This window comes from Macrobrachium nipponense, chromosome 23 (genome assembly GCF_015104395.2).
Source record: "Macrobrachium nipponense isolate FS-2020 chromosome 23, ASM1510439v2, whole genome shotgun sequence".
NCBI classification, from domain to species: domain Eukaryota; kingdom Metazoa; phylum Arthropoda; class Malacostraca; order Decapoda; family Palaemonidae; genus Macrobrachium; species Macrobrachium nipponense.
Window position 1 is genome coordinate 77,418,023 of NC_061090.1, and position 26,083 is coordinate 77,444,105.

Here is a 26,083-nt window from a genome sequence, read left to right on the forward strand (position 1 = left end):
AGAGGCACATGTTGCCGTAAGGAAGATCAGTTTAGACTACTGAAAGTGAAAGCTCACGAGTGTGAGAGCCATCGCAAACTTTGCTTGCATTCAGAAAAAATATATGTTCTCGGGTGCGGAACTTGATGGAGGCGACTTTTTGGAGATGCCTAATCGGTTTCGCAAACCACTACCTACGTATTTAAAAATCCAATATGAGATAAATGCTTCGCCTTGGGGCCTTTGTATCGGCGGATTCGGTGCTGGGGCAGGGAGTGAAAACTTATCCTGTGTCAAATTTTTTACCCCCCCATGTTACCCTATATTTTTATTGTTGTTTTTTGGTTGTTGAAAGAGGTTGCAGGAGGCACTCTTTTTGTAGTAATATTAAGCCTTGTATTTGGTTAGGTGGTCTGGGGTTTTTGGCTCCGTTGCAGAGGTAGTGGTAAGGATCTGTTAGGTTAAGCGGGACACGGTTCCTATAACAGCCATCCGACTTGGATTCTACAACAATAGGGGATCACATACTCCAGTGGTAGATCCGAGAGTCTTCAGCATCAGGTCACGTACTAGCTGTAGCTCTCAGGCAATGCCGACTCAGAGCTAGTATCTATGAGTCGTCATCCTGAAAAAGGTGAGAACCAAGGTTTTTATATCCTACCAAACATTAGTTGTTTCCGTCTTACTGTATTAATTTGAGCTGTCTCTTACCCACCACCAAGGGTGCCAATCAGCTAAGTATATATCGTCAGGTAAGTTCATGTAACAAAAATGATATTGTTTAAATACAAATAAAGTTTGTACTACTTACCTGGCAGATATATACGATGTAATGGGCCCACCCAGCCTCCCCTCAGGAGCAGGTGGAAGAGAAAAATCTGACAAGCTTACGGGAGTGGTTCGGTACATCCGCCACCCAGCGGGCCGGGTAAGTAGACCACCTTGACCACCTGGCGGTGTGCCGCGGGAGATTTGAAATTCTGTCGGGGAACGCGGAGACTATAGCTAAGTATATATCTGCCAGGTAGTATGTACAAACCTTATTGTATAGTTAACAATTATCATTTTTTTCCTGCCTTAAATAGGTTGCATTTGTATAAACATGAATTAGAAAGGAGCAGAATATTATAACTCCCTAGCAAAACAGTTTTTCAGATGGGTAGTACAATATACGTACAGGCCTCAAGGACTACTGGAAAGGCTTGTTCGGGAAAGAAAAAGGGATTTATTTAACCCCTTCAAACAGACAAAATTTTTAACCCAAAAAACTGCAAACACTGTATTTAATCATCTTTTTAAAATTTGAAGCGTCTTTATTGCATGTACACTAATCTGCATATGTATATTATGAAACTCTCAATTCATATGGTACTCCTAAGTAGGGCTACTGATGGTAGCATAGAAATGAGCTTAAGGACTTCTTAATCAACAATAATGAAAATATTGGCGTGACAATATTTTTAGAGTTTTCAAGAAATTTTTTATTTTGCAATGCAATATATAATGAATTCTGATGGTTTTTGTTATCTTGATTGTGGTGATATTTGTTGTTGTTGCTGTGATGGTCAGACAGTTAATTTAAGTCAAGTCTTATAAAAAAATGTTCATCTTGATGGTTTTTAGTTAATTATAATTTTAAATATCTCGGATTTAAAATCCCAGCAATCATCTAGCGGTGAACATGGAAGGTTTCGGACCAAAATCCTCCGTTTCATCCTGTTTCAAACAGCAATGGAGGGAGTTGAAAGGCCCCCTCCAAGTTCTCCTTCGTTAATGCTGTTGGAATTACTAAAGACAATTCCTCCTAAACTTAGAGGAACAAGCATTTATGGACGGCTTAGATGTCAATGTCAGGTAAGTGGTTATTTAATCTTTCTCAATTCCCAATTAGTATGATTGACTAAATCTTAATAAAGTTTTTTATCACTTGAGTAATATTTCATTCATGCTGTAAGGTTAGTTAAGTCCAAGTTTTGAAGTATTTGTACAGTCAACCTTTTAGAAAATATATCCCATTCAAGTTAATATACTAAATTTGAAATTATTTTGGCACAAAAACTGGCTTAAGCTTAACGTGCCAATCCTCCTTAAGTTTGATAGACTTTGAAAATTTAAGTGCAGTTATTGAAACGGTTATAAATTGTAAAACAGGACAAACTAAAAGATCCCATACTTTGCTACGAAGGTCACATATGCTTTGTTTCCTGGTTCAGTAAATGAAACGCATAGGGTCACTAGGGGAGTTAGTCCACAATTTCCAACAGACTTCAAACTTAGCATTCATTTTTGTTGCTTTCCCATTGCACAGTCAGTGCGCACTGATAGTGGTAGATTAATATTTCATGATTTTTTTTATTGTTGGCTTCAATGTATTACTGTTGAAGTTCCCAAGCCATAGCTTTCCATACTGTAGAAGCATCAAACAATTTCCCATTTGTTTGTTACTTTTTGTGTGCAAGATGCTGGAAGGATTTTAGTCATTTTAAGTTAGGGAAAATGTGTCACAATAGAAATGTTGATTTTTCTACTGATCACCCCTGTGGGGAATTCTTTATTAAATAAAAAAAAATTGGACAGGACATAAGTTCAAATAAGTTCTGTAGTTAGGTCAGGAGTACTGGGTAGGAGAGTAAGTACTAATGTGTAGAGTAGGTAGAGGCTCAGTGATTTCCAAGTTGTAGAATTAAATTTAATTGCAAGGAAAGCTGTTAATTGAAAAAAAGCAGGTCTGAAGTAGTGTTAAAAGACTTTGATGGAACCATTAGCAAGTAGTTTTAAAGGACTTTGATGAAACCACTAATATGTACTACCAAGAGGATTGCAACTCTCAAGTAGCATTAGTTACAGCTGCTTTCCCAGAGATTCCTGTCACCCCAAATGGCCAGCTGCGTATATTTGGACCATGTTTCGTGCTCTCGGCAAATTCAAGGTTCTAAAAAACTATAAATGGTGATGATTATTGGCAATGAGGTGTTTGAAATGGGAGTGTTAGGGATTAGGAAATGTCAATAGGGATATGAGATTATTCAAGGTGATGCAAGTGATAAAAAGATGCTACTAAAGGTGGAGAACCAGTATTAGACAAACGAATAGATTTGGGTTCAGGCCTACCACCTAAATTAATTGTACAGTATTTCATAGTTGTATGAGGTACCACAGTGCAGAGAAGCCTGAATTTATTATTCTTTTATTTATTTAGTTTGTTTGTATGGTGTTTGTACGTTGCGTGGAACCAATGGTTATTCAGCAACAGATTTTATTTATTTAGTGTTTACTATACAAGATGCTTAAACTTCAAATACTATGGGCCTTCCATTGTCACCTACTTACCATACATTATTTGGTTGTTATTGCTGTAAATTAATTTAACAAAATTGTGAATCATTTCTAGACTAATAGGTCTTCTCCAGATAATTTGGGTTTAAATGAAGTGAAAAGTGGAGTGAGGTAAAGTAAAGAAGTTGAACAGCTACTAGATAGGAGGGTGCCATCTACAGTGTGATGTGCAAGTCGGAATTTTCTTAAGCATGTTTTGATGAGGTTTGGCGCATAGCAATGAACACCTTTACCACAACGTTGACTGTATGAAAATGGCATTAGAAAAGGCTCATTGTCCATTTCAGTTGACCCCAAGCTGCATTTCTTCTGGCAGTCCCCGGGTTACAAAGGCTTCGGCTTCCGACGTTCCAAGGTTAAGGCGCTTTTCAATTATATTCATCAGACATTATTTCCAGGGTTACGACGCATGTTCCAGGGTTACAACGCCTACAAAGCTCATCTGGTACAAGAAATATGACACCAAAAATGCAAAATAATCAATATTTGTAGGTTTTTTTATGAAAAATGCAATAAGAATGTGGTTTACATAGTTTTGAATGCACCCAAAGCATTAAAAGTAAGGTTTTCTTAGGATTTTTTATGATTTTCTGGCTTATGACAATTTTTGGCTTACAACGCGTCTCAAGAACGGAACCCCGTCGTAACCTGGGGACTGCCTGTATTTGCCTTTGACTTTAATTTTGTCAGAAAGGTAACACTGATTCACCAAACCACTTCCTACAGTAATGTCAATATATAAGTGTTGATAACAGATTTATTATCTGAAATGAACTTAAGGGAGCCCTATTTTAAGCAAAATTGCGCTTGTTAAACTTAGGTTTGATTAATTTCTTTGAATTATTATAAAGTTAGGAACGTTTATTTTTTATAAAAAATTTGCATTATTACAAGCATTTACTGTCAGCAGGAAACCCTGTTTTCTGTCTGACATCACAGCAGTGTGTGAAATATTTATTACTTTCAGGGGCCATTTTTGCTTACTCAAGCAATGGCATCAACTCTCCTTGACTCCTTGAAAAAGAAATGAATGGTGGAGCTATTGTAAATGTTTCAAGCATTGTAGCAAAGTCAGGAAATATGGGACAAGCTAGTTATTCAGCAAGTAAAGCAGCTCTTCAGGCTTTAACAAAAACCTCTGCAAAAGAATTGGCAAGGTAGTGTACTCTAGAGTTTAAAGAAGTTGCAGTTGTTAATCAAGTTGTGTATATTATTCTGTATTCTGTTTTCTCATTCAGGCATAAAACATATTGAAATGTTGACTTCAGAAATTATTTGTTCTTGAGTTATTTTTTAAACATCTGCTCTTGTCTTCAGGCAGGGAATCAGAGTAAACTGTGTTCTTCTTGGATTCATTAACACCCCAATGATTGCTGCAGTTCCTGATAAAGTTAAAAATATGGTTTTACAGTTCACAACTCTAAGAAGGCTAGGAGAGCCAGAAGGTATGTATTTATGTTTTCCAGCGCTGGTTACTTTTATTGCAAAAATTCCAGTGATGTTAATATATTTCTTGTTTGCCGTTTACATTTAAGTATGTATAGAAATAAAATTGAAATTAAATTTGCCCAGCCAGGAACTTGAGAGATCCAAATGTTTTGCTTTCTCCAAATGGAAGTCTTTCCAGTATCTCCTTGGTTAGACTAATTTTGAGACCAGGAGTGCAGCCAGTGGAATGACTAGTGTAGATAAAAATGCTAAAACTTCCACCACATTGATGGCAGTTGCTTTTAATGAAGGTACACAAGTAACAATACATATTTTAACCAGACCACTTTAGTTGAGTTGTATATAATTAAAGTTTATGGTTAAAAGATTCACAATCTTTTGTATGGATATGTTTTTGTAATAATGATGCACTGGGCATTTTACATTTTGTTCATGAAACTACGTTCAGCAGATATATCAGCTGTATTTTCTGAGTCCGACAGAATTTTAAAAACTCCGACACACGCAGTGGTCGGCCAGGTGGTGAGTACCCATTCACGCCGCTGGGGAGGCGGGTAGCAGGAACAATTCCCATTTTCTATCTCATTAATTTCTGTCGCGGTGCTTGAAAAACACCTTGTTTTCAGTACCTCCGTCTTCAGGATTTTGGGAAACTTCATTGCCGCTAAGTATCCTAATGTCTTTTGATTTATTTATTGGATTTGGGGATTTGTGGATAGGCATACGCTATCTTAAAGTTGATTTGAAATGGATTCATTTTTTGCATAAATTATCCTGAAAATCTAGTTAGGCTAGGTTCAGACGGGGTTGTCTGCAAAGATAGGGGTGTGGGCTACCGAAAAGATTGGTAGATCCAGCACTTGGTATGCACGAGGGTATGGGTCTTGCTCTTGTGAGATTTGGCGTGTAAGGAGTTGTGAGACTTTGTCTATTCCGGAAAGGAAGATTTTTTTTAATGATTGTATGTACGCAATAATCCAGTAAACATGTCTAATTCAGTAAGGAAGAGTTGATTCGTATGTACGCAATTACAGTAACAAAAGTCAGGGTATGTGAACCGCTAACCTTCCTGTAGACTTTTATTTTGCCTAACCATGTAGTATGGCTACGATGGGGCTATGAATATGTCTACGAGAGGTGCTCGCTTCCTTCATTGCTGTGAAGTGCTACTTCTGTAATCGTTACTCCTAACCTGCAGTTGTTTGCCTGCGGGCCTAAGCAGTGTCTGTAGAGGAATTGCCCTTTCTCTCTGATACTCTTTCGATTCGTAACTTAGAATCGAAAGTGCTTGCTTAGAGAGTAAAAGTGAAAGTGGAGAAGTGCAGTGATTACCCTTGTGTAGTGGCGGGGGCGTCAGATCGGCCTCGTTTCGCCTCTAGGCCGGGGACCTCTGCTTGACTCCCAGGACCCGGGGAGGGAGCCTGTCAGAAAGACTAAGGAGGGTTAAAAAGGAAACCCCACGATCTGGCGTGCCTTCTGCAGTTTCTGAGAAAAACCCAGCACTGCCAAAGCTGCGTGCGCGTGCCGAATCTGAAAGGATTGCTTCTCGTCCATACGAAGCGTCCCTCCCCATGCAGGGTTGGAGCTTTCGGAAGACTCGCGCCCTCTAAATAGAAGCTTTATAGAATGAGGACGCTTCACGTCCTCTCTCTCTCTTCTCTCTCTCGTTATGCGTTTAGTGAGAAGTAAGAAGGCGAACGTCGCCTGAACGCGTGTCCAGTCTTTCCACGAGAAATACGTAAGAGAAGTCATAGTAGCAGAAGCTTTGGAAGAGCGGACGCCCGGGACGCTCGGATGGAATCCAGGCGCGCGCGGGTGAGGCCATGCGCGCGCAGTGGACGCCGAGCGCGCGCCAGGGACGCCGAGCGCGCGCCAGTTGGACGCCGAGCGTGCACCAGCGCACGCAGGTGTGTCGCCCTGGCTGAACGTTTCTGTTGAACACTTCAAGCTTTGTTTCAGATATGGCCTAAAGAATTTTTACCTCTACCTTCGGTGATAACCTTCTTACCTCAACTGCAAAGAATGTGAAGTAGGCAGTGATTCGGAGCAGCTTAAAAGTAACAGGGACAACTGCTTCTTCGAACACAGCAAGACATCGGGTTTCGTGAATCAAGAGGTCTTCTGTCAATTAATATTGCTTTTCGCATAGGTGGATGGAGTTAAGGAAAGCTCAAGGAGATCTTGTTTGCTCTACCGCAACCTTGGCCCATCTGCCAATAAATTTAAGTTGCCACTCTACGCAGGCAAGGACTTCCGATAAGCAGGTAGGGTTATGTAAGGCTCGATGTCCTGCACGTCAGGACTCTCGGCAACGTTCAAGTAGGATCTGCAAAGGCACTCATCAAAAGGACGCTCTCAGGAAAAGCGCAAGACAGGACTTCCTTTGCCATACTGCCAATAAATTTAAGCTTAGCAGGCATAGTTGTGATACGGTAGAGGAAGCGGTGGAGAGTTTCTTACTCTTCCCAGGATAATTTGAAGCTTTTTTAGCCCATCGAAAAGGGTTTTTAGATGATAGATTTGTAGTTTCTCAGTCGGGACTACGCCGCGAATTGGAACATCGTTGTTCTACCTGCACCGTAAGCCAGTCGCTTACCAGGATTCTTGCCCTTCCCGTATTTTGAGACAGGGAATCGGAAAAATAAATGCCGACTTCGTGGATTACGTTTGTCCAATTCAGTGACTTTCCCCCATGACAATATACGATCGTTTGGTCAAGTAAGTGGGTATCCCCTCATTGACAAAAATATCTCTTTGTCCCGTAAATGGGTTATTCTCAGTTGACAAACATCTCATTAAATTGATATTGGTAAGCGAATAAGCTCTATTGACAAGATTCGGAAGCGCGCTCATCGTCACTTCGCAGAATCGTACAAGAAAACTAGACTGTAATGTAGACTACGGCAGTGAACGCTTATGTCCAATAACATAAGAAGCTTGAGCTGACTGCTTCGATCTCTTAAGTTTTGTTCATGAAACGTGCCTGTCAGATATGTATGTAGCTGTATTTACGAATTCAGCTATATATATGTCTGCCAGGTAAGTATGAACAACTTTATTGTGATATAATTTCATATTTGCCTTGCGTTATTTTACTTCTGTTGGTGTCAAGTCATATACGCTTGCTGTAGTTACCTCTTCGTATGGCAACCGGAGAGGTCTATGTCTATTAAGGACATTAATCGTTACTCCACTGCAGCTTCCAGGAGTTTTCCGATTATCTTCCGTTGTAATGGTAGGTTCTGACGACACAAACGCATCTAGATATTTAGCGTTTTCGTTTCGCTTAAATATACCAGCTGAGAGTCTTTTTGTGCAAAAAATAACGGAACCTATTTCTTCGTAGATTAGGGTAGCTGGCAACCAGAACATAAAGGTAAGAGACGACGTTCGTAAGTGCTGGCTTGGCTTGGCTAGTGTCTGCCTGTCCACACCGAGCCCAGTTAACAGATCGTGCGCTGCATGCGCTTGTAGGTTACGTCTTCTCTCTCCTGCGGGATTGATGACTAAACCGTATCTCGGTGCTGGCGGTACGTCTCTCTGCGGAATGATGACTAACTGTATCTCTGTCTACAATCACGACTTTAGGCTTAAGATTGAGGGGATGTCTTACGTGAATGAATAAATGTTGCATTCGTTTTTGCCTTACTATGTTCAAAACAGAGTTATCTCTTAATCCTTCGGTGCTCGTTACCGCCGGTATAGAACTACGAGTCTACCGCAACATTGGACTTTTATATGCTTCTCTTGCTTAGCAAAGCGCACGCCTTATTAGGGAAGTAAGCATACTCGGGTGAGGGAATGGATGAGCTTGCTGGGGACCATTCCTTCCTGAAGAAGTTTGTTTCCCCGAATAGACTGCACTCAGACACATTTTTCTCCTACCGGGAAACGAAATATTATTCAAGGTCTAGGAATTGATTCTGTAACATCTCTCGTGCGTACATGTAGAAAGAGGGGCCGGACATCTGGATAGAGTTTCAGATTGTCTGAAAGAAAGTAAATGCAATTCGGTCATCCCTCCAGTCCTCCGGAAACGAGTTTTTGGAACCAGTGGTCCACATCAAATTGGATTTTCCACAGTTCTCTTCATTTCTTAAACAAGTATCTTCTCTCAGGTCCCTGCTCGGACGTTACGAGAAAGAGCCTATTATAACAACATGGCGTAAAGTAACGATCCTCTACAGGTTGTTACAGATTACAAAAGTCCGCTTCGGGAACCGTCTCGATCGACGGCAGCAACTATTCACTCCGAGTGGAATCTTTCTTTAGAACGTAAGTTGAGCGTTGTGTAGACTTCAGGGACGCCCCTTTCATTTCTTCTCTTCCGATATGTCGAGGACGAAGAGGTTCTTCTTCTCTGCTCCCTTATTCTCGATCCGGGATCGGTACCATTAAACGCCATCCTATGATATTGAACGGGGATGGATGTTTAGTCTCTTTTTTCCCCTTTTTCAATCGCTTAGGAAATGTAATAAGAGGATTTATGACGTCACAGGGAGCGACAATGACGCTGATCGCCCCATGTTGGCCTTCAGGATCCTGGATTCACAGAGGTCACATACTTCCTAGATCACTTTCCAAGGACCTTTTTCCGAGAGAGTCGGTCTACTCTAACTCGAAGGTACCTATAACCTCTCCGCTCTGAGTCTGAACTACGTTCAGACTATCGAGATGTTGACAGGAATAAAGATTACCGTCTTCCATTTCCGTCTGAAGAATGGGATAAGCTGGCAGTCACAACTATTAAAGAATATGCAAATATGTTGTTGACGGCCTTTGGGCTCAGAGATTTGCGTCTGTCAAACAACAAAGCCCTTCACGATCTTTGAGTTCTGTGGAATCTCGAAACTCGCTCACCATCTACTTTTTGTTTCACCTGTTTTCTCGGAGGTCAGGCACTCGTGCGAGATCAGGCGACATATAGTAGCCCTGAGTTTCTTGTTGACGAAGTCGGTTGCGTTTATACACACCCCCGATGATCGTGTAACATGAGACCAGGTTGGACTGTCAGGCATTCTTCCTTCGGGACTGAATCGCCTTTTTGCTCCTCGCTCCTTTCTCCTGGCACCAGAAGCTCGAAGTCAGGAGTTGATTCGCTGACGACGTTGGGTTGCGTTGTTTATACACCCCCAAGGTTTGCTTAGATTGAATCGCCCAGGCAGTCCAGACACTCATCCTTCAGCGAAGAATAGTGCCTTATGGTCTTCAGGGTACAGCCTTGCTGTCCTTGATTCGTCTGACTGGTCAACTGGTCGGTCACCTGACTTTAGTACAGACGGACTGACTGTGCATGTCCAGATCGAAGCTTTCAATATGGAACTTAGACGTAGTCTGAAGTTCTTGATGTCAAAGCATTCGAACCTCTCCTACCTGTTAACTTCTTGCAGGTGATCAGAAGGCCTTCTTCTAACCACCCTAGATACGACAAAGAGGGTTAGTGAAATTTTAAGCCATCGTCACAATTTTTGTTTGGCTTTAGAGAACACAAGGCGGTGTGCTCTCTAAGCCTTCCGTTGTGGCCTAAGAATGGAAACCTGTTTTGTCCTTGGGCCAGGAGCTTGGAAGCAAGGATGGCACAAGTTATTTGTGGGCAGGAGCCAGAGAGAGTCCTGTGCCCTGTCGGGTCTCTCAAGTTTTATCTACATAAAACCCAAGAAAGTCGAAGTCATTCTTGGGCAATCTGCAGTGTCCGAAAAAGACCAGACTTGCCCCATATCGAAGCAACACCCTGGCTTTAGTGTTAAGGAGTTCTTTCAAAAATGCTCCTTCATTGTGTTTGCACAAAGATTTGAAATCTTTTTTATCTGAATGCTCACGAGGTGAGGGCGCGGCCTCGGAAGCATATTTCAACAGAGCATGGCACTCAGCAACATCCTGAGTACCATGTTTTAGCGAAGCAACTCTGTGTTCACTTCACACACTCACACTCCCTGCGAGATTGAGAAGATGGCATATGAGATCTGCTGCTCGCCAGGGCCCATACGTGTCTGCAGACACAATCTTGGGGGCAAGAAGTACCACTCATCTATCCTGTAGAAAATGTTAGGAGAGCTCTTAATTTAGTTGTTGAGTCGCCGACAACGGCGACTTCTTAACTCTTAAGCCTTAGTTAAAACACCTTAACTTTGGACTATTGGTGGTCAGGTGGTGATATATATATATATATATATATATATATTATTTATTTTACTTCTTAGCCCTCATGGTATGGTCAATATGGTCTAGTCACGTCGTGGTCTCGCCCCTGTTGACAGATCATCTGGAGTGCACCAGCTATATAGGTCTCTACCTCGCTGGCAACTCTAGTAGCACAAGCAGACTTACGTGGCAGTAACCACGAAGCCAGCTATGCTAACAGGTGAACCAAGATGTAAATCATCTGCATGCATTTTGTTTTTTTTTTCCAAATCCTTCTATTCTGTCCCTTCCCACCTCCAAAGGTGGATTCAGCTATATATATATATCTGACAGGTAAGTTTCATGAACAAAATGATATTGTTATGATACAATAAAGTTTGTTCATACTTACCTGGCAGATATATATAATCAAGTACCCACCCACCTCCCCTCAGGGGACAGTGGAAATAAAAATTATGAATAGAAAATGGGAATGGTTCCTGATACCCGCCTCCCAGTGGCGGGAATGGGTACTAACCACCTGGCCGACCACTGCGTGTGTCGGAAGTTTTTAAAATTCTGTCGGACTTCAGAAAATACAGCTATATATATATCTGCCAGGTAAGTATGAACAAACTTTATTGTATCATAACAATATCATATTTAAAATACAGTAGTGCCTCAGGATATGAAATTAATCCATTCCGAAGCGGCCTTCGTATCCTGATTTTTTCATATCTCGAACTACGTTTTACATGTTAATTGCTTAATTCGTTCCAAGCCCTACAAAAACACCACAGAAAATTTTATAATAAAGCTATATTGACCAATAAACAATGACATACAACAATTTGGACTATTCAATACCTAACATAACCTATATTGTAGTATGTACTACCTGTAAATAAAGTGTATTAGTGTACATGGTACAAGAAATACTGTACGTACTTATGTAGTAAAATGTGGAACCTTACCTTTCGAGAGAGGCGATCTCTGAAAGTGGCGACAGAGGAGGAGGACAAATGGCAGAAAACATGAACACTTAACTTTATGAAACACATTAAAAAATGGCAGAAAACATTAACACTAAACTTTATGAAACACATTAACAAATGGCAGAAAACATTAACACTTCTTGATTATCTCTATCTTCATTCTCCATAGAAAGCATCCTCTTCTTTCCGTGAACTTTGGCAACATTCTTGGGACCCATGGCTAATAATGTAAGTAATTAAGTTCATACACACAACACGATAAAATAACTTACAGTACAACGAAAGCGAAATCACCTACACGAATTTACGTTAACAAACGAAGTATATGTGAACAAACAAATTCCAGTGTTTATGATAACGCTGCCACAAAAAATAGTAAAGGAACGCCTTTACATAGAGGCATGATGGGACAGATGCTGACCAATAGGAGAGCAGGATCTTACGGCGGTAACTAGCATCAGGAACCAATGGGAAAGCGGGAGGATGGTGGCAAGTCTACTCAGTTGGCGGCGCGCAAGTTTTAAAATTGTTCTCGGTGGTCCAGGCAAATCTCGGACTTTACCCTTTTGCAACCTGAATTATTTTCATATACAGAAGCAAAAAAATCTTTGTCTTTGCTTTCGTAACTTGGATTTTTCGTAAGTAGGGAGTTTTGTATGTCGAGGTTCCACTGTACAGTGGAACCTCGACATACGAAAGTCCCAACTTACAAAAAATTCAAGTTACGAAAGCAAAAACGAAGATTTTTTTACTCTGCATACGAAAATAATTCAGGTTACGAAAGAGTGTTACTGTAAAGTCCTGAGATTCACCCGGACCACCGAGAACAATTTTGAAACTCGCGCGCCGCCAACTGAGTAGACTCGCTACCATCCTCCCGCTCTCCCATTGGTTCCTGATGCTAGTCACCGCTGTAAGATCCTGCTCTCCTATTGGTCACCATCTACCCCATCGTGCTCTACGTATTCTATTGGTAAAAGGATGCTGTAAATTGAAAAACTTATTCATGCAATACATTTAATAAAAAAAACATTTGTGAATTAAATATCATAAAATATAAAATTAATCAAAGACTGCCATCATCGAAGCTAGCAAGGTATTTTCTAGAATTCTTCTTCTGTTTTAATGTCATTATATGTTTCATTATAGCTGTCGGTAACTCGGTATCTCCATTAGGTAAAGATAGAATAAAGAATAGAAATAAATGGTTATTATACTGTTTGGTAGTTTCAGTAGTTGAAGAGAGATAATGAAAATTTATGATTACGTACTATACTGTGTGCTTGGTAAAAGTGGTTGCTTGGCGATCATTCGCTACTCGTAGTGTTGAACGTAAACAAAACGGAAGTTTTTTTTTTTTTTTTTTTTTTTTTTTTTTTTTTTTTTTTTTTTTTCTCCATAGTTAATGGTTGCTTAATAATTATTTGAAATGAGTACATGAATTACATTTAATATAAAAAAATTGTGAATTAGATATAATAAAATATAAAATAAATCAGACTGCTATCATCGAAGCCAACAAATATTTTCTGGTATTATTCTTCTTCTGTTTTAATATATGTTTCATTATAGCTGTCAGTAACTTGTTATCTCCATTAGGTAAAGATAGAATAAAGAATAGAATTGAGTGGTTATTATACTGTTTGGTAGTTTCAGTAGTTAAAGAGAGATAATGAAAATTTATGATTACTATACAGTGGTACCTCGACATACGAAAGGGTCAACTTACGAAAAACTTGAGATACAAAAGCAAATACAAAGATTTTTTTGGCTCTACATACGAAAATAGTTCAAGTTACGAAAGGTTGTTGCTGTAAAGTCCCGAGATTCGCCCGGACCACCGAGAACAATTTTAAAACTCGCGCGCCGCCAACTGAGTAAACTCGCCACCATCCTCTCACTCTCCCATTGGTTCCTGATGCTAGTCACCACAGTAAGATCCTGCTCTCCTATTGGTCAGCATCTACCCCATGTGCTCTATGTATTCTATTGGTAAAAGGATGGTGTAAATTGAAAAAACTTAATCATGCAGTACATTTAATAAAAAAAACATTAGGTAAAGATAGAATAAAGAATAGAAATGAATGGTTATTATACTGTTTGGTAGTTTCATTAGTTGAAGAGAGATAATGAAAATTTATGGCTTACTGTGTGCTAGGAAAAGTGGTTGCTTGACGATCGTTCGGTACTCGTAAGTGCTGAATGTAAACAAAAGGTTGGAAGGTTTTTTTTTTTTTTTTTTTTTTTTTTTTTTTTTTGTGTATTATAGTTAATGATTCATTAATAATTATTTGAAATGAGTACATACTGATTATTTTTACATTTTATTGGCATATTCTAAGCTTTTAGCTTCTTAGGTTTAGATGTCAGAATCATAGACTAGGCTACAGTAGCAACTGCTAACATAGGCTAGGCTTATTGCTAAGGGACATATGCTAAAGTCCAAATATATGCAGTAAAAATGGGGTTGAACATTATATGCAGTTGAATATTACTCAAGTATGTACAGTATTTTGCCTTTTTGGAGTCATATTTCCTCCGTCGGATCGGCGTCATAACCCTAGAACATGTGTTGTAAGCCTGGAAATAATTTACTGGGGTGTTTTTGTAGAGCTTGGAACAAATTAGGCAATTTGCATGTAAAATGTGGTTCAAGATACGAAAAAATCAGGTTACGAAGGCCACTTCAAAACGGATTAATTTCGTATCCTGAGGTACTACTGTACTTTTCAGCTGTAAAATGAAAATATGAAAAATAACTACAACTTAAACAGTAAAAGCCTAAAATTTCATAAGAACAGAATTAGTAGTAGCTGATAGTTTAAAAGAGGGAATTCAATGGTGGTCCTATCATAGTTACATTGCTGGTCAGGTGCAGAATTTTTAACAGCATTAATGAATCCTCAGTGATCTCCTAAAGGGTGGGTGGACCACTTGGGTATTAATGGTTGTGACTGTCCTCTTGAATTTGTTGAAGTTTCGAAGTAAGCTCTCTCCTTGGTCAGTGCAGTCGTACTCGCCTCAGGATTCTTCTGCAAATCAACCTAACCAAGACCCTGTGCATTAGGGCCTCTTCCATTACCCTTCTATTGGTACAGTATAAGATTCCTTATATACGAGGGGCGTTTATTAAGTAATGCAACATAATTTTTTCTTAACTAATTAAAAAAAAAGTAGAGATTTTGTATGCGACGTTATTAAACATTCCCATGCATATATGTATGTTTTAATATGATATTGTTATTATGCAATAAAGTTTCATACATACTTACCTGGCAGATATATACTTAGCTATCGACTCCGTCGTCCCCGACAGAAATTCAAATTTCACGGCACTCGCTACAGGTAGGTCAGGTGATCTACCGCCCTGCTCTGGGTGGCAGGACTAGGACCCATTCCCGTTTTCTAATCAGATTCTCTCTTCCACCTGTCTCCTGCGGGGAGGCTGGGTGGGTCCTCAATCGTATATATCTGCCAGGTAAGTATGTATGAAACTTTATTGTATCATAACAATATCATTTTCATACATTCAACTTACCTGTCAGATATATACTTAGCTGATTGACACCCTTTGGTGGAGGGCAAGAGACAGCTAACTACTGACTAGACAGGTAAACAACATATGTTATAGGTATTTATAAACCTTGGTTCCTACCTTATTAGGTGGAAGACTTCGTGGCTACTGCCTAGGAGTCTGCTTCACCTCAAGAGCCTTAGCGAGATAGTGATCTGCGGCCAAGAGTTCTTGTGGGTCTGTCGATGGGGTCTCATCCACTTACTCGGCAGAGCCTAACTGGCATTTGTCAATGGGTGCTAATCCGCTTATATGACAACACGCCTTCTTTAAGGAGCACACAACCGATCCCTATCACCCAATCCTAACACCCGTGTTAGTTCTAAGATTGCCAAGAGCCATCCCCGGACTCTTAGCAAACAACCAAAAACTCGATAATCACACACACAAAAGTAAAAAAAAAAAATTTTTGTACCCCTCTAAAAGTCAGTTGCCACTCGATCTCCTAGTGAAGAGAAGTGAAGGCCGCCTGTGAGACGTCTGACACCTCCATGCACAGGAAATCTAAGAACGCATCCGACAAGAGGGTTACGTACACTAATTTAAGGATCGGTGCTCGCTCCAGTACCCAGAACCGTCTGTGCTGACACAAACGGACCTTGAGAATAACATTTCTCATACGCGCACATCCTTTAAGTAATGAGATGCAAACACTGAGTTGCATCTCCAATAAGTTGCATCCAAAATATTCTTAAGAGACATATTTCTTTGGAACGCAATAGACGTCGCGATTGCCCTTACTTCATGAGCTCTCACTCTTAATAGATTAAAAGAGTCATCTGTGCAAATTCTTATGAGCTTCGGTAATGACACTTCTTACAAAGAAGGCTAAGGCATTCTTAGACATCAGTCTTTTGGGGTCCTTTACTGAGCACCATAGACCGTGTTGCGAACCCCCCAACTGCTTCTTTCTGTCCAGATAGAATTTAAGTGCTCTAACTGGGCAGAGGGATCTCTCTGCCTCTGCCTACTAGACTAGTAAGTCCTTTTACCTCGAAGCTCCTGGGCCAGGGATTCGAGGGATTCTCATTCTTAGCAAGAAAGAGAGCCTGGAATGAACAAATCGCAGAGTCTCCCTTGAAACCAACTCGTGACTCAAGGGCGTGCAACCCGCTGACTCTTTTTGCCGTAGCGAGAGACAGTAGAAACAGACACTTCCTTGTGATATCTCGAAAGGAAGCCGTGTGCGGTGGTTCGAACCTCTCGGAGGACAGAAATTTCAGGACCACATCCAGGTTCCAGCTTGGAACTCTGGGTTCTATTGACTTTGATGTTTCGAAGGAACGAATGAGATCGTGTAAATCCTTATCATTTGTCAAATCTAGTCCTCTGTTTCTGAATACTGCCGAAAGCATGCTCCTGTACCCCTTAATAGTCGGTAGAGAGAGATGCGACTTTTCCCTCAGGAAAAGAAGGAAATCCGCAATTTCGGTCACAGAGGTATTGGAGGAGGACAGCTTCTTCGACCTACACCAACTTCTGAACACCTCCCACTTCGATTGGTACACTCACAAAGTAGATGATCTGCGGGCTCTGGCAATTGCGCTTGCCGCCTTGCGAGAAAACCCTCTCGCTCTGACAAGTCTTTCGATAGTCGAAAGGCAGTCAGAGCAAGAGCAGGTAGGTTTTGATGGTACCTCTCGAAGTGGGGTTGTTTGAGCAGATCTATCCTGTTTGGAAGAGATCTGGGGAAGTCCACCGTCCACTCCATTACCTCTGTGAACCAAATTCGGGATGGCCAATATGGGGCTATCAGAGTCATTTTTGTTCCCTTCGAGGCCACGAACTTTCTGACTACTTCCCCCAGGATCTTGAATTGGGGAAAAGCGTACACGTCTAGCCCTGACCAGTCCAGGAGAAAGGCGTCTATTGCATAAGCCCTGGGATCTTCTACCAGAGCGCAAAATGTGTCTATCCTTCTGGAGAGGAACGTGGCGAACAGATCTATTTGAGGCTTCCCCCAAAGATACCAAAGGCTCTGACAGACTTCCGAGTGAAGGGTCCATTCTGTAGGAAAGACCTGGAACCTCCTGCTCAGTCTGTCCGCTCTCACGTTCCTCTCCCCTTGGACAAATCTTGTTAGGAGAACTACATTCTTTTGAATCGCCCAAATCAGCAGATCTCTTGCCAGTTCGTATAGAGCGAGAGAGTGAGTTCCTCCTTGTTTTTTCACATAAGCCAGAGCGGTGGTATTGTCGGAGTTTATCTGCACCACTCTGTCTCTGACTATGTGTTCGAAGCTCTTTAGCGCAAGGTGAATTGCTAAGAGCTCCTTGCAATTTATGTGCCATGACACCTGTTCTTCCGACCAGGTGCCTGACACTTCTTTGGATCCTAAGGTTGCACCCCAACCTGTCTCCGACGCATCTGAAAACAATGTCAGGTTTGGGTTCCGTACTTCCAGGGATATTCCTTTGTTCTCTTCTAAGGGGGTTAACCACCAATTTAATTGATCTTTTACTTCTGTTGAGATTGGAAAAGTGTCCGAGAGCTGTCCTGTCTTCCAATTCCAACTCCTCCTTAGGAAGAACTGAAGCGGACGGAGATGCAGTCTTCCTAGAGGAAAGAACTGTTCGAGCGAGGAAAGGGTCCCCAGAAGGCTCAACCATTCCCTCGCTGAACTGCGCTCCTTCCCTAAGAAGCTGGATACTGTGGTGCAACCTTTCTTTATTCTCTCTTGAGAAGGAAATACTCGAAAACCCCGAGAATCCATCTGAATCCCCAGATAAACCATGTTCTGGCTGGGGACCATCTGAGATTTCTCGAGGTTTACGATCAATCCTAATGATTTAGTCAGTTCCAAAGTCGTTGAAAAATCCTCCAAACACTGCTTTTGAGACCTGGCCCTGATGAGCCAGTCGTCCAGGTATAGGGAGACGTTTATCCCCTTCAAATGAAGGTGTCTTGACACATTTTTCATCAAGTCTGTGAAGACTTGGGGAGCCGTGGACAGGCCGAAACACAGGGCCCTGAACTGATAGATCCTTTTCTCGAACATGAAACGAAGGTACTTCCTCGACGAATGATGAATCGGGATGTGGAAATATGCGTCTTGAAGGTCTAGGGACGCCATCCAATCTCCTTGACGTAGTGCTGCAAGGACTGAAGCAGACGTTTCCATGCTGAACTTTTGTTTTTCTACGAATCTGTTCAGCGCACTTACGTCCAGTACTGGTCTCCAACCCCCCGAAGCTTTCGCTACAAGAAACAAGCGATTGTAAATCCCCGGGAGCTGTGATCCAGTACCAGCTCTATTGCTCTTTTGTCCCACATCTGCTCTACCATTAGACGAAGAGTATCCATCAGTACAGGGTCCCTGTATCTGGCGGACAGTTCCCTCGGTGTTATTATATCCCTTGAATGGGATATAATAACCCTTTTTGATGATCGACATCGACCAAGAGTCAGCTCCTATGTTTGCCCAGGCTCCCGCAAAGAATTGCAACCTGGCTCCTACAGGTGTTTGGAGAATCGTTTCTTCATTTTTCCTTCTTAAAGGGACGGAAGGAAGATCTTCCCCTTTTTTCTGTTGTCTTCCTTCTGGAGATCGATCTAGCCGGAGGGCCTCCTCGAAAGGGCTGCTGCTGAGCTGGACAAGCCCCTTTCTTTTCCTCACTGGCCACAGGTCTATTCTTCCTAGAAGACTGCCTAAGGAGATCTTGAGTGGCCTTCTCAGTTAGTGAATGAGCAATGTCTCTCACCAACTGAGAAGGGAATAAATTTTCTGAGAGAGGCGCGAACAACAAAGCGGACCTCTGCGAAGGAGAGACAGCCTTAGTGAGGAAAGCACTGTAAACCGCCCTCTTCTTTAGCATTCCCACGCCAAAGAGGGAGCAGCCTTAAGCCGATCCATCTTGAACAGCCTTATCGATACATGTCAGGATACTATGCAAGGCTTCGGGGTTTAGATGTTCCTTTTCCTGGGACTTCTTAGCCAGAACCCCAAGGGACCAATCCAAGAAGTTAAATACTTCTAAGGTGTGGAAAAGTCCCTTGAGGAGGTGGTCCATCTCCGAAAGACCCAATGTTGCTCTGGCCGAGTTCAAGGCGTGTCTCCTCGAGGAGTCTACAAGACTCGAGAAGTCTGATTCGGCTGAATGGGCAGAGACAATCCCATATTCTCTCCCGTTTCATACCATATGCCTCTTCTTCCCGTTAGTTTGGCAGGAGGCATACAAAATACTGTCCTTCCTAACTCCTTTTTTGTCTTGATCCAGGAGTCAAGCGATTGTAGGGCCCTCTTCATGGATATGGCCGGCTTCATTTTCAGGAAGTATGAAGACTTGTGTGCCTTCGTGCTCGAAAAGAGCGAGCGTGGAGAAGGAGGAGCAGCTGGAGTCAACGAATCTCCATACTCTTCTAAAAGGAGAGAAGAAAGAACTTTATAATTTGAAAGCCCTTCTTTATTAGTAATCTCGTCTTCCAAAATGTCCTCTAAGTTAAGAGGCTCGGAAGGAGAAGGCTCCCTTCTTTCGTCTGTCTCCTCCCTTGATTTCTTCCTCTCCGAAGAAGAAGCACTTCTAACAGGAGAGGGACTAAGAGTTATTCTCTCTCTACGCCTATCCTTAGGAGAGTCATGAACAGTTTTAGTTTGGAGCCTGGAGGACTCCTGGCGGTTGTCAGGTTCTTCTTGTAGAGAATGTGCCTGGCGCTTAGCAGGAGTATCTTGCTCAGAATACTCCTGGTGCCTGGGAGGAGTATCGTGCTCGGAATACTCCTGGCGCCTGGCAGGCGCATCACGTTCCGAATACTCCTGGCGCCTGGTAAGCGCATCGTGTTCCGAATACTCCTGGCGCCTGGGAGGAGTATCGAGCTCGGAATACTCCTGGCGCTTGTCAGGCGCATCGCGCTTGGCAGGAGCATCGCGTTCCGAATACTCCTGGATCTTGGCAGGTGCATCATGCTCCGAGTACTCCTGGATCCTGGTAGGTGCATTTCGCTTGGTAGGGGCATTGCGCTTAGCAGGCGCTTCGCTCCTATCAGGCGCTTCGCTCCTATCAGGCGCTTCATCTCCTCTAGTTGGATCTCGGCGCTTGGTTGGCGTTCTAGGTCTTGAACGATCTAATGAATAATCAGGCTCTTTGCGCCTACTTGGCGCCAGGCACTTGACAGGAGTGACTTCCTTTTCCACTTCTCGCCTGTCTAACGCTCCGCTCCCCCCAGAGATGCCCGCCTGTGCGACAACTCCCCTGGAAGGCTCGTTGCGCCTGACAGGAGATCGGTATCTGGATCTTTTTACAGGAAGCCTATCGTCCTTCTTACGAGTAGGCTCCTTGGAAAGTACTCCTACCAAAGACGCTAATTGCTCCTGCATATTTAACAAAATTTTCCTGGTAGAGGACTCCTCCTCATTCGAAGCAGGAGAGGGAGATCTGGAAGGCGCTCGAGGTTCTCTTACCGTCCAAGGATCTAACTCCTTCCTAGCCTTCTTTATTACCGAAGGCGCATCTTCTTCAGAGAAGCGCTCGGGGCTAGAATTGAATTCAGGTTCTTTCCAATTCCTCTTCAGCGGACGGGAAAGCTTCGACTCCTTCCATCCTCTTCTCGGAGAAGGCGAACTAGAAGACGAAAAGCACTCTCATAGGACGCTTTTCCTATAGCGGTCCCTGGCGGTCTGAGACGTAACAGATTCTGCCGAAGGGACGCCTGATCGTTGGGGATTCTCCACGACCTCCGTAAGGCTTTCTACTTTCCTTCTCCTCTGGGCCAGGGAGCTTGGAAGCGGTCTAGACCTGGGAGCGTCGCAGAGACGACCAGACGCCCCCTCCACCACACTGGGGACACTTATATCACTTGAAAATTCACATTCACTTTGCTTACCTTCCAATGCTGCCATTTTTTCCTGCATTTTTTTAAGGGAAGCTCTGAGTTCCGCAATTTCCGAAGCAGAATCAGAGGGGTTAGCAACCTGTGATCAGGCTGATACAGAATGAGAATAATTAAAAGAAGAAGCTACAGAACTAGATCTAGATTCCCTGCGGCTTTTATAAACCGCCTTCCTCTCTCTATCTTTCTCTAACTTCTTCAAGTAAGAAGTTAGATTCTTCCATTCCTGAGCGCTCAGTCTTTCGCACTCGTTACATGTATTCTCAATCGAACACTCAACTATTCTACATCCACAGCATGCAGTGTGAGGATCTACCAAAGCCTTCGGAATCCTCACCTTACAGCCCTCATTCACACACACTCTGAAACTAACACTAGAGTCAGACATATTCAAGAAAAATCCAAAGCCAAGTCCAAAAACAATTCCACGATAGCGAATGCCAAACAACGATCCAAGTAAGTCACCAAAAATCAGTCGAAAGATGATCAAAAGCGTTGAAAAAAGAATTCCAGTCAGGAGGTAGTAACAACAATGTTGATACCACCGGCGACAGAGAGAATCTGATTAGAAAACGGGAATGGTTCCTAGTCCTGCCACCCAGAGCAGGGCGGTAGATCACCTGACCTACCTGTAGCGAGTGCCGCGAAATTTGAATTTCTGTCGGGGACGACGGTGTCGATAGCTAAGTATATATCTGACAGGTACCGTATATTTTGGCGTATAAGTCGACCCTTTAGCCCCAAAAACTCATGCCAAAATTAGGGGGTCGACTTATCTAACGGTAACAAAAAGTGAATCTTTATTATATTGGCAGGAATCCAGGCTTTACAGTTGGCTAATAATAATGACAGCCTTGTTGAGGTAACTTTGTATGTAAATACCAGTATTAAAAACATTTCAAACTGTAATACGACAATAATAATACATTAGAACACCCATTACCTTAAATTAAATGAAAAAAATCAAAGTAACTTGAAGAAACCCCAATCGCACAGCAAGTGTAAACATTGCATAGCCATTTGTAGTACAGTAATTGGGAAGGATGCGTTCACTCTGACAGTTTTGTATTTACCGGGGTATTGTTCAAAAACATTTATGGTATGAAATCTTTATTTATCACTTTAAGTAAAATAAAAAAAATGGATTTAATAGTAAATATGTATTTAAAATCCTTCAAAATGACTTGAGTCATCGTCACTTGAATTAAACAATTCATCAAACAAATTATCATTCACGGTTTCATCATAAGGATCCCAGTTTGAATCTGGTTCGTTTTCCCTCAAATGAGCCTGTTTATGCCATAGAAGAACCAATGGTCAAGGAATATTCCAACACAATTATAGAATACCGGCACGTCGTTTTAACAACCCAATCTAAACATTAACTTGAGTGGCAGTTTGTTCACGCATATATACGTAGGCTCTTATGCAGCGTTAGTTAGCGCTTTGTTTGTTTACATTACACTCGAGTAACGTATCTTTCGTTTCGTCATTTCTAATCATATATGCCGGTATTCATGTTTTATATATTACACAGATTTGTTAATTAACCGAGTATATTACCTGTATTTCTTATGGTAAGCAGAGCAACATATGTACCGTAATAACATTCAGGTTATTTTATATGATACGTTTTACCCTGCTGCTTATTTTGAGCGGACGGTTGGCCTCACATTTTATAGGTCGACTAATATACCCGATATTAGTTAAAATCATAAAAATTTACTCAGAATTGGGGGGTCGACTTATCTTCCGGCCGATTTATACGCCGAAATATACGGTAAGTTGAATGTATGAAATAATTTTTTTTATTGGCGCTGATGAACTGGAATCAGCCAAAATAGAAATTTGCTGATTTTCATCACTAGACAAGTGCCGTAAAACCAAATCACCAATAATTGGGGACTGCCTATTGAAACCCAGAATAAAACTTACCTGCTTTGAGTTAGTTTCTCTCTCCAAGCCTTGTTAATTTCTACAGGCAGTCGCCAGTTTACAACTGGTTCTGTTCCTACGCCGCATCGTAAGCTGAAAATTGTCTTTCCAATCCTATACTGCATTGTAAGCTGAGACATCATTGAAAATCGTAAAAAAAAAAAAATTAAAAAAAAAACTTAGAAAACCTTACTTTTAATCAAATCTTACTTTTAATCCTTTGGGTGTCTTGAAAACGATGTAACCTGCATATTTATTGAGTTTTTCATAAAAAAATCGTAATTTTTATCATTCTGCCATATTTCTTCTTGTCGGATTGGCATTGTAACCCCAGATTGTGATGTAAACTGGGAAATAATTTTTGATGAATATATTTGAAAAGCATCGTAATCTCGGAAAGTCATAAGCTGAACACATTGTAACCCGGGAACTGCCTGTATTTTGTACTTTATTTCCAATGTTCCTGCTCCTTTCCTGCAAGGCTGTCAAACAAGTACTGCATTTTTTTTTCCTACTAAACCATCTACGACTCAGTCCATTAGTCCACTATGTGAAAGTCTAACCAATGTATACAGTATTTTGGTTAAATTATATTGTGAAAGTAAGATTTTCAGTCATTTTGTCAATGCAATTTTCTGTTTCCTCAGAAATAGCGGAAGTGGTAGCCTTCTTGCTGTCAGACAAAAGTAGCTACATAACAAGTTCCTGCATTGAAGTGACAGGAGGCTTCAACATGTGAATCAAAGTGGTAACCATTAATGTACAAATTAATTTTTATCTATTTTTATATGAGTTTATATTCTGGATTATTCTAGACACTTATATTGAACGATCTATACTTTTTAACATATATCAAACACGAGTGAGACTAGTTTTATGTATATTGAACCAGAGTAAGACTAGTTTTATGTGGAAAATGTTTACATTAGCATTTTAGGAATTAAGCCAATGTAAACTGCAAAAACTATTTCTATAAATAATGATGTTGTGATTTTAATACCAGCTGTGTAGACATCATCTGATTAATTGCACACATCCATGGCCCAACCAGGTTAAGGCCCCACCAGGTTAAAAATCGAGTTCTGAAATCCCTATTAGAGCATGGGAGGTTCATTCAAACTACCAAACTGAATTCCTACCAATTACATACACCACTTGTGAGTTTTATTGTCAATAATTCTCATACGTAGAAGTTTTAATGTCATTAATTCTCATAGAAGTTTTAATGTCATTAATTGTCATGTGTACTTACTGCATTATACTCTATAGTTTATAGCGTATAATTTATGCTTTGATGTACAAGGAATATTAACTTACTTCAAGTATTATGCACATCTTGAATATTATGGAATTATTTCCCCATTGGTTCCAAATACAGCAAAAACAACTGCTAGTGGTGGCAGAAACAAGAGGCAAAGAAGTTGAATATATTTGGCGTGAAATCATATGGGTATTAATCAATGCAATGGTGGCAATTTAGGCATGTTGCCCCCCCCCCACCCTCTCACTAAATAAATAGAAAGTTAAGCATTTGAAAGTAACAAATGCCATGTAAAGCAGCTTAATACTATTAGTACAAAAGAGATACAATATGTTTATTATACATATGACTGGACTTTGTGTTGGGGAGTACATGCAGTTGTTATTGCAGTATCGAGGGGTACTGATACTGCACTAACAAGAGCAGCCAAAATTAAAACTTGTAATCTGGAAAGCTTTGGATAACACTCCTGAGCTTGTAGTATCCAGCTAAAAGATTAGGGGTCACAAAATTAGAGCTGTCTATAGCTCTTCAAAAGAAAATTTTGTTCCTTTTATATCATCAATTTTGCTTCCTGAAGGTTAACCTAATAATTTTTCTGCTTTGAGCTTTGGGGTTTGGCTCATAATCCTTTTGACTTGCCATCAATTGGTCTTCTTGTAGCTGCAGGCCAGTTTGTTTCACACCCATCATTTTCCTTCTTCCTGAAACCAAACAACTTGCAGACTGGTCAGACAACACTGTGACCATTTTCTGCTCATTGAGAGATTTCATAGCCTGGGTATGCAGACAGTGAGTGTGACTGGAATAGGAGTTGATTCAACTGAAGACAGTTGTTAAGCGACAGGTTTGTACAATGCATGCTATATGAAAAAAAAAGTTTCACAATGTTTTGTGGAGGTTATGCAATGCATGGGCATTCTAGAATTTTATTTCTCAAGAAGTTTGATGATGTTAAAACCTGATATCTTAAAGATTCTGAATTACTATCTGCATAGCTTAAGTTTGTCAGATAGCAGTTCCAGAATCTTTACCCTCCAAAAGATGTTAACCATGCTATGTTGTATGGGTTTCAAGTTACACTTCAACTATTTTTAACAGCAGCTAATAAGAGTATTTGTTGTCCAACACTGTTTATACGACTGACTGAATAATAAATATATATACTATAAACATTTTGTTTAATTTAAAAAGCCAATCCTTTTGATGTAATGAAAAGTTATGTACCATTGTTTTCAGTAATGTTGATATTTTGGAATTTGAAAGGTGAACTGATTCTAAATTCAAGAAAGAAAGCACCTGTAAATCCAGATGAATGAGGAACAACCATTTCCTCAGTTTCCCCACTGGTTTAAAACTAAAGTCTCATGAGAATATGTTCAGTTAGTTCCACTGAAGTGTAAATTTTTGGGGGGTTTATTTCTTGTTCTTTCTATTTTAAATCTTCAGTTGAAACCCTTATGGAAAGAGACAATAGACTATAAACCCAAAAAGGTGCCAAAGGCAAATAACCCTCAAAAGAGGGGTAAATTGAAGGCAAAGGTGAGACACAACTAAATACAGTGGTACCTCGTTTGTCGAACATTTCATATGTCGAACTTTCCGTTT

The 26,083-nt window shown here is 41.0% G+C and overlaps 1 protein-coding gene across 1 annotated transcript; it reads left to right on the forward strand.

Annotated features, from left to right (window-relative positions):
* The first annotated feature begins 1,748 nt into the window (after positions 1–1,748).
* On the forward strand, positions 1,749–25,628 carry LOC135201648 ((3R)-3-hydroxyacyl-CoA dehydrogenase-like). The gene is made up of 4 exons (XM_064230749.1): positions 1,749–1,832; positions 4,281–4,472; positions 4,633–4,760; positions 23,862–25,628. The coding sequence occupies exons 2-4, from the start codon at positions 4,342–4,344 to the stop codon at positions 23,951–23,953; spliced, it is 351 nt and encodes a 116-aa protein (XP_064086819.1). The 5' UTR covers positions 1,749–1,832; positions 4,281–4,341; the 3' UTR covers positions 23,954–25,628.
* The last annotated feature ends 455 nt before the right edge of the window (positions 25,629–26,083 follow it).